We start from the raw sequence: 14,258 nt of genomic DNA, 5'->3' as shown, positions 1-14,258 counted from the left end.
CTCAGTACTAGGGATTTGGAGATGAATGGGATGAACTATCCAGCACCCTAAAGCTTCCAAATCTCTCTAGAGCTCACGTTCTCAGCAAATGAAGAAATTATCTCATTCTGCCACTTTGGCTAGTCGCGAAGATGAGAATGAGTGATAATATGTTGAAACTCATAAAATGACACTCACAAACAACATCAATGCCCAGGCCAGGATTAGAACCAAGGACCCCTGGCGCCGTATTCCGCATGTGTGCTAAACACTCCATCACAGAGGTCGTCATAGTCCCTTTCTGGTCCAATATCATTCCCGATTACTTCTTCCGTTTAACCGTGACGTTCAGTAGAACAATGATTCCATGAAAGTAAACACAATATTACACACAAACAATGTCTGAGAAATGAACTCAGGATCCTTGATAAGGAGATCTGGAGTCCAACATCCAAGGTCCATGAAGACCGTATACGCAAGTGTCCATCAATGAACGAATGAAAAAGAGAGTGAGTGCATGGAAAAAAAACTCGCTTACTGGTTTTCTGTACCCACTTGCTTTCTCCCCTTCTATACCGGTATGTCCGGGCTTCGTCTACAGATTCAAGAGACGGAGATGTCTTTGCGAAAATTAAACTATAGAAAGTAATAATTAACTCCATCGCACGAACAATGTTGCAACTAATGTTTTTGCTAAGCGATGTACAAAAACAGTACAGCATTGCTCTTAGCATCTCAAATATGGTAATGGTATTTGATGTACAGTTGATGGATAGATCTACACCGTCAAACGTCAGTTTGGAAAACAGTGGCCACTAGAAACTAATGTTTTTTTTTATTATTACAACGTTCTTCTTGTATCTATCAATTATTTCATTTTTCTTAAATTATGTATGCATGTTTCATATATAATTTAGACAATCCTTTAAATCTAAATTGCGAAACATTGAATTACAAAATTAATTTGATATTTTTACAACTAAGGATTTGAATTGCAAATAAATGTCCAATAATTTTATATTTTTTGGAATTCACAAATAACATTAACAAAAAAAACTATTTTATTTACACTCAAAGTCCATTCATTTGTGAATAATTTCAAAGTTGTTTCACGAATGCTCCCTGAAATCGAAATATCTAAAAAAAAGTGTTGAATTTTGAATATCTTGTCAATATGTCCTTGCCACAAACAAGCACACTCCATTATCTAAAATGTTCGCTATTCATAAACAAAGGCTTTTCAAATGTCTTAATTTAATGTTGCAACTGATGAGAAATTTATTTATTGTTTCTAAATGAAGAAAGGAATACATAATCACTTACTAAAGTTTAAGTGATGACTCAAAATTACTCGAAGAAATGAAACAATTTCAATTTAATACTTGTAGTTTCATTCCTTTTACGTTGTTTCAAGCCGACGATTAAACTGATGGAATACATGAGTCAGGATTTGAATTTATGGTAACCCTCAACTCCGTAGGACTTATTCTAAGCACTTCCATAGTTTTCTGCTCTCAATTTAGTAATAGTAATAGCCACTTCAATATGTTTGAATACATAGCTTCTAATTAAATACTTGACAATTCAATAATAGGAAAGTGACTCACCAAGGTGTGTTGCAACTGTGGGTCAGCGTCATGTATCTCACTCCCAGGTGATAGAACATCCTCAACACAGCCAAACTGCTCCCTATGGAATGGCCTCCTTCCACACCTATAAGGCTAGCTAGTTTTCTGGAGTGATGGGCCTCATAAATTCCTGGAATTAAGGAAACAAATATTCTTGTATACGCTCACACCTACGCGTATATGTAGGCTACTAATACATGCATGCAAATACATTGTACCATTCCGTAAATGGGAAGAACAATGCTTATAATTAATTTGTTCATGCACGTATATTTTGAACAAAAAATACTTTCATACTTGGTGTACATGGTATGCTAATGGTTGTGTTTTCTTACGTTTAGCTTGAGATGAAGTAGTAGTTGATACGCTGTAATTTTGAACATTTCTTACACATTTCTTTCTTTACTGTACAGGTATAGCCTTGTAGACAGTTGAAACCCTTTATAAATTGAAATTTGTTTGTTACATCAGAAACCATTTAGTACTGTTGTATAGAGAAAGTCTTCAAGTTTACGACCTCCGCTTTTCGTTTGTCTTCGTGACGTTGTTGAGCAGCGTTGTTTTAGAACACGGTATGATAAAACGTCTCCACATGTTGGGATATGGTTCCAGGACCTGCTCCAAGCATGTTACTACTAATAAAAAGTATTACGTTTAACCTACTGGGAAAGGCTAGGTGAGGCCAATTTCCTAAAGCCCTCAAAATATAAGTATATCTTGTCACCAAAATTAACAGATTGAGGTATTGTTTCTCTTCATGTACATAATCATTAGCGAAGAAAGTTTTATGTACAGCTGTATGAAATATTAATAGAATTCTATCAGATATTACTAAAGCTATAGGACACATAATTCCTCTCCCACTTTTAGGTCATCTCTACTATAAAAGACATGCGATTCCCTGAAGTATTTCCGAAATCAATAGTAATTACCAATAATGTCATACGACTAGTATATTATTAATACTTTCAGAAATCCAAATTGAATTGCTGGAGTATTAAGCCTAGTCGGCCTCAGATGTTACAAGGGAGAGTTAAATGAAAACCTTAATTTTGTCCTTTAACTTGTAGATTTCTGTATGATGAGTTGAACAAATTTCCTGCTTTTTAGCACAGACCTATTGCCGATCTACATATATTTTCAGCTTTCAGTTCGTGTCTGAATACCTTTGGGGTCCACGTGCAGTCACCTATGAGCCACTACGAAGGTCTTTCCACCCATCTGCCTGCGAACTAAGGTCATTGTCGAACTTTCTCCTTGATTACTAAAGTTGCTGGTGTGGTAAGGATTGATATTGAATTTTCATTTGCCGAGAAATTTCTGTACATGTTAGGCTGACAGAGGGCAATATCACAACTCTTCACTGATGCAAGTGTGTATAGGAGGCGCCATTTTTAAAATAACCAAAATGGCGTTTTGAAGGTATACTAATCAGCGGTGCAGCCCTGAGGTCGTTTCGTAAATACCAGTTGATAGCTTGTGTACATTTGAGATGTATACAGTTTGTCCTACACCTTTTATTGGACTTTCAAGGTTTTCACTTGAATTTCATAGTATTAATGATCTTTCCTAATTTGGTGCTTACTTTATGCCTAATTTGTTGCGCAGCAATTGTTCTCAGTATATTAGACTCTTTTACTTAAAAACAGGATATGTTGTGGAAATTACCTTCCGATGTCGTAACGAGCTGCATGTGAGCAGGATATTTGTCAATCAACCTCCGTATCACATCTATTTGTTCTAATGTTAGTTGTACTGCGTCCAAATACTGCGAACTGCATGGCACGTATGCAGACCAAACCTGCAAGTATAGGAAAAGAAATACATTAATTATTTGAAATACTGATGAAAATAATAACAAATATATGTAAATGTGCAAGTACTAATTAAGTATCGCACAACAATTTTTTTAAAAAAAGAAGTTTAATAGGTAAGACAACATAAATTGTACACATTGAAACCACATCTTTTAGCTACATTTCGACCTAGAAGCCAAGTCTTTCAACACATTTTTCCCATCGTGGCACAAGTGTCCATATACGCTGTTGATAGAACTCCGTCAATTGGGAATACAGCCATCTGCGCACAACCGATTGCACTTCTTCATCGGAATTGAAGCGTTGGCCACCTAGGAATTTCTTCATTGGGCCGAACAGATGGAAGTCTGAAATGTTGAACCCCCCTGGCAAGGTTGTGAGATAGATCCGCCGGTCGTTGATAATTGCCTGCTCCATGGCTGTAACATTCCGTTCCGTTGAAGCTGTTACTGGTCCCCCGGTACGTGACGAGTCAACAAGGTGCACACGGCCTCCTTGAAAGAATGTGCACCACCTGGAGATGTTGCTACGGTCCGAACAGTCTTCCCCATACACGCCCAACATTACCCTGAGAATTTCACTAGGGTTTTGTCCTTTCGCCACAAAAAAACGAACTACAGATTTTTGCTTTTCAAACTTTGATTTTCACACGTTGACGACAATAACATGCGCGCCATTTATGTTATGTAGTTCACGCTTCTGCCGCAAGAGTTATACCTGATCGAACAAATGCCTCTCTAGCGCGAACTTCAAACTATACATCTGTAAAATTTCAACGTCCCAGCCACAATAACATCGCGGAAAAAAAATTGTTGGGCGATACTTAATGATCCACCCTCGTATGTTTCGTGTAATAAAAGCACGTGATATTGATTGTTGGATCTCTTTTATAATTTGACATAGGGTCATGGTGATCCTATCGTACTTGCTATGTTAATAGTTCCTTTTTTTTAAAAAAAAACTGGAACAATGTATATACAGGGAGGCTCAATAAGTCACTTAACACCCCCAGTACAAGGCCACTGCGGCATGGAACGTGAAAATGGCGATGACCAATCGTTATCAGGCCAAGGGCGAACCACATTGACGTCACCCGCATGGTCGGCAGCCATCTTGATGTCCGCCATCTTGAATTCAACTTCAGAAATTTAAATGTGAAGTGGGTCGTGCGACATATCAAAATGGGCTGGACTTTCACCAGGAAAACAACTGTGACATTTGTTTTCACCTAACTTTAACTGTTTCAGAGTTAACAATACCACAAAGTTATGGCTCAATAAGTCACTTAACACCCCCAGTACAAGGCCACTGCGGCATGGGACGTGAAAATGGTGATGACCATTATTTTGTATTATTTTTTATTTATCAATAAAAAAAAAGGAAGCAGACACCTAAAATTTACCGGTTTAACACTAAGTTAAAAATATTGCAACACTTCAGGTGAATCTATTAAGCAATGTATAATCTTATAAAGTGTAAAGTATTGAGTTATTAATCTTCTAGATTCCAAAGGTGGCATCTCAAAGTCTACAAGTAAAAAATTATAAGAAATTATATTTAATACTGCTGAACGATTATATTTTTTAGAATACAAATATCGTAAAAATTTAAATAAATTCGTTCAATATTATCTGAATGTACCTGATAAAATGGATCCCAAATTTCACTTAAGTATCCAATCCTTGAACGAACGATTGAATTATATAGGAAAATTAAAACCTGCGTATTCTTAAAATCTTTAATTAACCTAATTAAAAATCCAAGACATTTATAAGAATCTGAGCAGATATAAGAATAATGATGTTTATAGTTTAAATTCTTAACCAATATTAATCCTAAATCATTGATTACATCTACGCGTGTAAGTACACTTCCATTAAGAACATAATTAGGAAGTACGGCTTTTGTTTTATTTGTAAACGTTGTGGTTGAACATTTACTAATGTTAAAATATAATACCAGATGGTTATAATTAAAGTGACGGTGTTCAGAGTGGTACAGCACGGGCTGTAATGAGAGTAGCAGTCTGAAACTTCGTAGATATGCTAATGAAGCGATGCGCTCGCGAATTATGCAAAAGAAAATAGTTCCAATTCTCGCCACCAAGGTAAAACTGGCGCTGTAAGCAGTCAAAACTTGGTATAGTTACAGGAAAAACACTATAAATCGCAGAAAACAATACTCTTTGTAATAAAATATCGCTACAATTTCACTATTCGAATTACATGAACATTACTAAAGGAAAAAGCAAGAAGCGTCACCAACAACAACCAGGGAGCTCACACAATGGTTAGGTAATGTCACCGATTTTTACGTCAGAGTTACTGAAAATTCCACGTTTTGACTGCTTACAGCGCCATTTTTTACCCTGGTGGCGAGAATTTGAACTATTTTTTTTCCATAATTCGCAAGCGCATTGCTTCATTAGCATATCTACGAAGTTTCAGACTGCTACTCTAGTTACAGCCAGTGCTGTACCACTCTGAACACCGTCACTTTAATTATAACCACCTGGTATATTCTAAACGCTCCATTGATAAGAAACATCTATATCTTTCTCTAATAAGAAGGCATCTTCTGGAAGTATGATGCCTTTAAAAATCTTTAAATCATCTGCATACAATAAGCAGCGTGAAAATTTATAACAGATGGAAGATAATTTATTATATAAAGCAAATAGAAGGGGACCGCGGTTTGATCCCTGAGGAACACCCGAATGTGCTGTATATACTGTCGATGTAGCATAGTTATAAACCACTTTGTATTTCCCGTTTTTCAAATAGGAGATAATTATTTTTAATAAAGCATCAGATAAGCCAAGAGAAGAAAGTTTATTTAATAATAAAGAATGATCAATCTTATCAAATGTCTTAATAAAATCAGTATATATAACGTCTACCTGAACGTTTTCATTAAAATAATCCTAAATGTATGAAGAGAAAGACATTAAATTAGTTAAGGTGGATCGTTTTGGATAAAAAACATGTTGAGCAACAGAAATATAAGGCTGAACATGAAAAAAAACATTTTGCTATACAGGAACTGTTCGAATATCTTCGCTGGGGTTGAGATTCATGCAATAGGTCTATTATTTTCAATGTTATTAATTTTTCCTTTTTTAAGAACAGGCGTAATTTTACTAATTTTCCATTGATCAGAAAAGGTTTGTGTCAATAGAATTAGATTATAGTTAAAACATAGTGGGAGTCGAAGAGGGTCGGCACAATTTTTATAAATATGTGAGGGTATTTCGTCTGGACCACTTGATTTCTAAGATTTCAGTTTTTTCAATGCTTTTATATAATCCCTTGAAGTTCTAGTATTTATATTTAAACAGTGAGAAACATCCAAAATTTCGCCTGTAGGAATATCATATGTTGGAGTTAACTTAGCATAAACACTGTTAAAGAACATTGCAAATTCATCTGCAATATCCTGATTAGACGTTAGTGTAGCCTGTTGATATGTCATAGTAGACGGTTTTAATTGAGGTTGCTTCTGTTTTTTTTATATATTGCCTAAATTATTTTAAATCATTTCGAATTTCATTTTGTACGTTGTTTACATAGTTTTTGTAGGCTAAGTTTATTAACTTCTTAGATTCTCTTCGTAACTGAATAAACCATTCATTATGATAATTAGAAATATGTCTTTTACGACTATGTAATTCCTTTCGTTTCAATGTTCTTATTATTTCAACATTAAACCAACAAGGATAGGAGTTTGTTTTATGAATTCTTTCCTTTGACACATGTTTATTAAGTATATCGTAACAGGTCTGATAAAACTTATCAACTGCTTTATTTGGGTGTTTACATTGAAGCAATTCTTCCCAAATACCACCAGCAAGATCCTGATACAACTTCAAAAACTTAGCTTGCTTAAAGTTAAAACCCATAGCTGAAAACAATTTAGTTCGATAGCACTTAAAATTAAAAGGTAAATTAAATATAAGAGGAGGAAGGTGTCCGTCAACTGGTAGGAGCAAAAACGTACTTTTTAAAACATTCATACGGTCTCTAACATTGGTTAACACTACTTAGATCCAATAAATTGATAAAAATCATTAAGTGCATTTGCGATATCACCACACCGCGTAAGATCAGTATGTGAATCCAATATTGTGGGGATATTAAAATCTACAAAAATAAATATGTTACCATTATAAGTGACATCTTCTTACAAAGGTATATAGGTTTAAATATTCATCCAATTTAGTATCAGGAGGAATATACAATGATATAAATAAATAACTTTTCACGTCATAACTTATACGCAAAAGTACAATTACTATACAATCAACTGACATCTCAATACATTTTACACAAATTGTATCCCTGACAGAGATCCAACGCACATCCCCCTCTAGAATTTGTTCGATCTTGTCTAAAAATCTGATACCTATTGTCTAATAATTCTGAATTTTGAACATCACTTGTCAGCCAAGATTCCGTAAGAACAATGATATTATAATCAGTTGCTAAGACACCCAAGTGCAACTCAGTTAATTTGGTATTCATGCCCCTTATATTTTGATAATAGCATAATACAGGTTGGCTCAAAAAGTCACTTAACACCCCTGGTACAAGGCCACTGAAGCGCGCAACATGGAAATGGTGATGACCAATCGTTATCAGGCCAAGTGGGAACCACATTGACGCCATCCACGTGGTCGGCAGCCATCTTGATGTCCGCCATCTTGAATTCAACTTCAGAATTTTAAATGGGAAGGGGGTGATATGATATACCAAATCAGGCTAGAATTTCACGAGAAATGCAATGGTGAAGGTTTTTTCGACGTATCTTTAACCAGTAAAAAGTTATGACTGAATTCTTGTACCAATTTGCTCTTTTTCGAGGTGTTAGAAAAATGCCTTAAAATTTGTTTAGCGCATCGGTAATGCATAGAGATCAAAGTGATGTCTAGGGAGAGAAGTTAGAATGCCATTACACACGATTTTAATAGGATACATCCACGAAGAGTTGCGCATTATGAATGGTTGTCGCGAACAATTTACAGTGTGACGTTTCCATTGAATTAAAAGTCCTTCACAGTGACAAGGCTAATGTTTATGTTCATAAGGAAGTTCATAAACAGAATATGCGACCCTTATCATCTGATAACAAACTTTGTACAGAAACTGCTTCACAACGTTCCCATAGTGTTCTGGTGTTCTTCCCTATTGAAAAAAAAAAACTCTGTCAAAAGAACCTTCTTCCATAAGCAAGGATGAAAAAACCTGTTTATTTAACAAATCCAGGTAGCTCTAAGCATTTAAGGTTCCGTTGATGGAAAATTGACTAACCAATCGTGTTCCACACAACACGCCACACCATTAACTTATCAGCACTAACCATTCAGCTTCGATCTGTCGAAAATGAGTTATCAGATAAAAAGCATCGAATATTCCGCCCACTCGATTGCTCCACAGATTCCCGGGATAGAGAATAGAAGATACGATTAAGTGGGTATAAATTAACAAAATCTCAGGTAGGTTTTTCAGAATAAGAAAAGGTTTGTTCACAGTTGAACCACACATTCTTCACCCTCCTTGTGATTCACTGATGCGTGCACGAACACTTCGTCTACCGTTACTGCCTGGGTTATATGTGAACATAAATATGTAAAATCTGTAACGAACTGTGTAAAACCCGAATCAAAACCGAGCATTCGAATCACAAATTCGTTTAAATCTGCTAATGTGCGGTTTCAAGCGTTGTGGTACCGCGCTGACTTCTGCACCGTGAGCAGGTTTATGCTCGTCCCGGTTGCGCTTTGGAAAGCGGTTTCCATGGAAGGGTTTAAATGAGATGTATGATTCAATCAAAGCTAGCCGATCCTCCCTCTCTTATTTTTGTCCAACGTGCATGTTCCAAACTCGGTTACCGTGATTAGCGTGAAGGTTTTGAGTGACTGTATAAACAGTGATGTATGGTGTGTTTTAATTTGTGTGAAAAACTCTTGGAGAACTTGGTGGAGGCATATCGTCGTGTTTAAACAATTTTCGACAGAATACTGTTTGTGGGATTTCACGGGCTTCCAAATTTAATGCTGTTTATGTTTCTTTGATGCGTGAATGGTATTTTTCAACTGCATTCCAAAAATTAGGATTGTTTTTCACTGCATGTAAACCTAATACGATGGTTAATAATAAGGGTTTCCAAATATCCTTTCCACATTTAAATTCACTATAACTTTGCAACGAACAGATATGTTTCATAGATATAAAGTTTGTACTGCACAGCAGTCTTTAAAGTTATATTTGGCAACGATGCGCTTTGAGAGGATCCCGTAACTGCAAGCGATCAGGCGATTCCAAGGTGTCGTCGATTCAAGAGGCAGATGAATTGGCCCGCAAAGTCGCCAAACCTGCCTCCATGCGACCGCGAAGGAAGTGTATGCGGAAAAGTCAACAGATCTGGATGGCGTCAAGGCGTAGATATATGTATGCTGTCATCACTAGCATTTCGGATTCAGAACTAGATTGCAGGAGTGCATCGATGTGAATTGTGCCCAGTAGGAGGTGTGATGATAAAGACGTCAGATATTTAGCGTTTCCAGATAAAATTTTAAACACTGCTGTGAAGTACACACTTTATTTCACGGAAATATATGTGTTCGTTACAAGTTATATTGAATTTAAATGTAGAAAGGAACTTTTGGAAAACCCTATATAATAACCCGTGACGCAACAGTCCTTGAGGGCCAAGAGCTGCATACCGGCCTGTCTGGTGCGGGTCACACAGCTAACCCAACTTAACCACATATGCATTATTAGACCTAAGCGAAATTGTAGGTTATTGTTTGGTTAGGAGGACCGGGTTTAGAGCTCTTAGTATTTAGTTTTGACTTTTGACCCCTATCGACAGCTGGCCAGACTCACACATTCCTCGAAGATGTGGGCGATTATCCAACCAGTTACGGGGTGACGTGTGGTCAGCACGACGAACCCCTAGTCGTTGTTCTAGGTGTACATGACCGGGTTACTCTACTGATTCGTATCTCCTCAGTTTTCTCAAGATGGTAGGTGACCAGGCCAGAAATCTCAGGAGAAAAGTTGTTACGCTTCCCCCAGGAGTTGAGTTGAGTTGGTGTTTTAAGTCCACTTTATGCACAGTAAGGCTAATCGGGACTGGACCTACAGTTTAAAGTGGGATCCGAACCACTTGTGCCTCCACCGGGTATCGAACCCGGGACCCCTTGATTACAAGGCGGCGACGCTACCACTGCGCCATCGTGGAAGCCCACTTCCCCCAGGAGACTTGATCCAGTACGTGTTTCTTTGTCGGAAACCAAACCTTGCCTTAGACCGCAATGTCACGGTGCGAGACGAATACGAGGGTTACTCAATAAGTAAAGGAACAAGACTATCAGTTTTGGAGCACACCTACACTATTTCAAAATCTTAGTAAATCACAGAACTTGATTTTCTGTTTATTGTTCTATTTATATGAAGATTATAGTAGGCCATGACCCAAACATAACTAACTCTAACAAAACTAACTCTCTAGTTTTCTTAAACACGAAGCTCTATTTCTGCACCAGCACAAGCCTTCCATCTGTCCTATTCTGGGCAAAATCAATCCAATCTTTTCAATCCTTACCGATTTCCTTCAGGTCCATCTCAACGTTGTCTTTCCAGTTTCGTCTTGGCCTTCCTACAAGTCTCTTACCATAAGGTTTCCCCACAAGAATTCTATAAACTCTTCTCTCCTCTCCCATTCGTCGACAGGATTACAAATCGTGCAAAGACGAACTAAAGTGGGACCGCAAAATGACCTTCAACGTTCTTCTGTTTCTTTTTTATTTCCGATTCGCGGAAATTGTTTTTTGAATGAGTGACATTTTTGAAAATTGTTTTCAAAAACTCTTTTTCCAGCTTCGTGCTGTTATCGCAATAATAATTATAATCACAGTCGTATTTTGGGGATACGAAATTCGTTTTGGAAGAGGTTCAGTTACTAGAGGATTGTCATTCCAATCAATACGAACATTCTATGTTTATTAAATAGCTGATGCCTAAAGATGATTTTATGTTACTAATTCATCAGGCCTATATGCTTGAGTGGTTTTCTTCAGCCCCTCCAGGTAAATATGGAAACTGTAATTGAAGCCACGGGATGTTTCCTGACACATCTTGTCCCTTTCCTTCTTAGCTCTTGTCTTACGGCGGGCGGCCTACTCGCCGGCAAGGGTTGGAGAGCGGGGAATGCGCCGCAGACCGACCCACAGCGGTGGCGCCGAGAGTTATCACTATCGAGGGGTGTTCCTCGCTCCCCACTTCCCTTGCCAGCATGTAGGCCCCCAGCCGTAACACCAGAGAAGAGCTATAAAAGCCGACCCATCTTCCAGTCCCTCAGTAACTTGATTGATTGATTGATTTGCTGTTTTAAGTCAACTTCGTTCATAGTAAGGATAAACGGAACTGAACCTACAGTTTAAAGTGGGATCCGAACCACTATCTGCCACCTCCGGGGCCTCTTCATTACAAGGCTACGACCCTACCACTGCGCCATCATCAGTAACTTGAGGTACTACTGCTTTAAACTCTAGGTTCAGTCAGGATTAGCCTATCAGAGCTTAAAGTTGACCTAACCTATGGCAGACTTTGGCTGAGTAGCATTGCATACCATGTTATTTCATGACATGAACATCTCCAGTACACGTTTCAACTGGCTCCCTTCCTTTTTGATGGAATAATTTGATATTTACATCTCTCCTCCTTTGTAAAGTATGCAACAGTGCTGCCAGTTAGTGGGCTCATGTTGCCCCATTTCAAACGTGGAGCTGAAATGTGTTATTTAATAATTCACACGCTCTCTCAAACGGATGATAACCGAATTGCATCTTTAAACTTTCAAGTGCTTCCAAATGGTGAAAACATAACGTGATTTTAAAGTTACTTCTTTATGTACCAATTTTACTTAGCATTACTTTCCAGACAGATCAACAGACGTTAACCAAAAAATGAATTGGAATAACTCTTAATATAATTTGATGATTCTAAAAAAATGTTATAGGCTATTTCCAAGTATGGCGTCTTATTTTTCTCTCACGTTCTCTTTCCTCAAGGTTTGAACTATTATCTTTGTTACAGTATGCACTTCAATGTTTTTCTGTGTTGATGTGATTTGTTTACTCAGCAATCTTGTGTGCCATGTTTAAACTTGGTTCTTAGTATAATGGCGCGACATCTAGTATTCTTATATATTATCACAATATTACCAGGATATCGCTATTTTCTGCTACAAAACAAGTATGTGTCACCCACAAAGAATTTGCCAGACAAATTGAATGACGAAACTTAGAGGGGGAGGGATATTTTCTGATGGCGGCAGATACCTTTAGTGTAAATATAAATACCACACAAAAGTGCATATTTAAACTAAACGTGCATTAATTTCATAGTTGTTCTTGTTTGCTTGAGGTTGGTCGACCGGGGTATTTAATGTTCCCTGTCTCTGAACACCTGCCAGACCACATAATTATCTTGTTAGCTGTCTGTCATTAATTGATGGAATGTAAATAGTGGATATGAGCTTTTGTGTTCCTTGTTTCTTTGATTTAATCCTAGCTTACCCGAGAAGGGGGCTGTCAAGTACAACATCCCTAGTTTAACGATTAGGTCAACTGTTTTTTTTTTAAATATAAAAGAGTGAAGTAAATTGCATTTTTCCAGAGGCTGTTCCCAATATTTATGTATACCTTTGTTCGTAAAAAGATAAAAATAACGTACATAAGAGGCAAAACTCACTTGGTTGGCCTTACTATGAGCTGTGTGTTATTGGACACGTTAATGCCAGTGACAATGTACAATTAGTTGGTAATGATGATCAACTTTTGTAATTATTATAATTAATATATATAACGGCACCTATATAAACAAAAACATTGATTTAAAATTAATATGGATTTTGCTTGTTTTTGTGAGTGATAAAATATATGTGTGACACTCATTCAAAAATTCGTTATTAATTTTGATTAATTATGGTAATTTTTCGTAATTGTAAGGTAAAGGTAAAGTTCCCCGTGTGCATAGCACCGTGACATGTAGTCACATTTTGTAATTGTCAACTAAATTAATAAACAAGAAAGGAAGCATTGATTTCATAACAAAATGGTTTCTTGAGTTTTGTCTTGGAAAAAGGCTTTGAGCCCCTCTCCCCCCGGTAAATTTCTGGTACAACACGGGTCAGCTAGGCTGAATGAGGTGTAGTATCATATGAGTTTTAAATATATTTTAGTTCATTTGCATCAACGCAATGTTTATATCCATACGGTTCTATGGATTGACTTATTTAAGGTCAAGTGGATTAGAATTCATTAGCGTAATTTGGTGAGGACAAGAGGTGCACTTGCACTTAAAGCTGACAAGTTACAGACACTTCTGTTAAGCTCCTAGGACCTGACGAACAAAGTAATAATATTTGTGTTTTCGAAATTGCAACAGTTATTTAGCAAATTATCCTGAATGCTATTTTTATGATGTGGAAAACTTTATTTTTCTCCCCCTGTAGTTCGATTCTGTCCCTTCAAAATCAGGCCTAAGTTACGACAATGTTTGAATTAATTATTATTATCATTCACCCTTAAAAAAACATGTTGAGCTTGTTTTTGAAACACCAAAAATATAATCATTATTATTACTACAACTCTACCTTAATTCTTAGTGTTAAAATAAGACCGGCTTAATTAGTGTATTTAGCCTACAATATTCTTCCTTTCTTCTTTGATCCTTTTATGATCTATTACATTATTTCATTTTGAGTTTTTGTTTAAAACTCACGTTATGTACAGATAGGCTAATAGCGACTGGAACTACAGTTTAAAGTG

At 36.9% G+C, this 14,258-nt stretch overlaps 1 protein-coding gene across 1 annotated transcript in view; it reads right to left on the bottom strand.

The window, feature by feature from the left end:
* Window positions 1–14,258, bottom strand: part of LOC145980182 (dipeptidase 1-like) — a 319,741-nt gene that overhangs the window by 92,928 nt on the left and 212,555 nt on the right. Inside the window, exons 5-6 of the mRNA XM_083113214.1 lie at window positions 3,276–3,408; window positions 1,587–1,737 (exon numbers count right to left, since the gene is read on the bottom strand). Of these exons, the coding sequence (XP_082969340.1) occupies window positions 1,587–1,737; window positions 3,276–3,408 (284 nt within the window). The remainder of the gene's footprint in view (window positions 1–1,586; window positions 1,738–3,275; window positions 3,409–14,258) is intronic.

Source organism: Lepisma saccharinum, chromosome 27, assembly GCF_977018435.1.
Source record: "Lepisma saccharinum chromosome 27, izLepSacc3.1, whole genome shotgun sequence".
NCBI classification, from domain to species: Eukaryota; Metazoa; Arthropoda; class Insecta; order Zygentoma; family Lepismatidae; genus Lepisma; species Lepisma saccharinum.
Note: the sequence above shows the minus strand (reverse complement) of the source record. Positions and strands in the feature narration are given on the sequence as shown.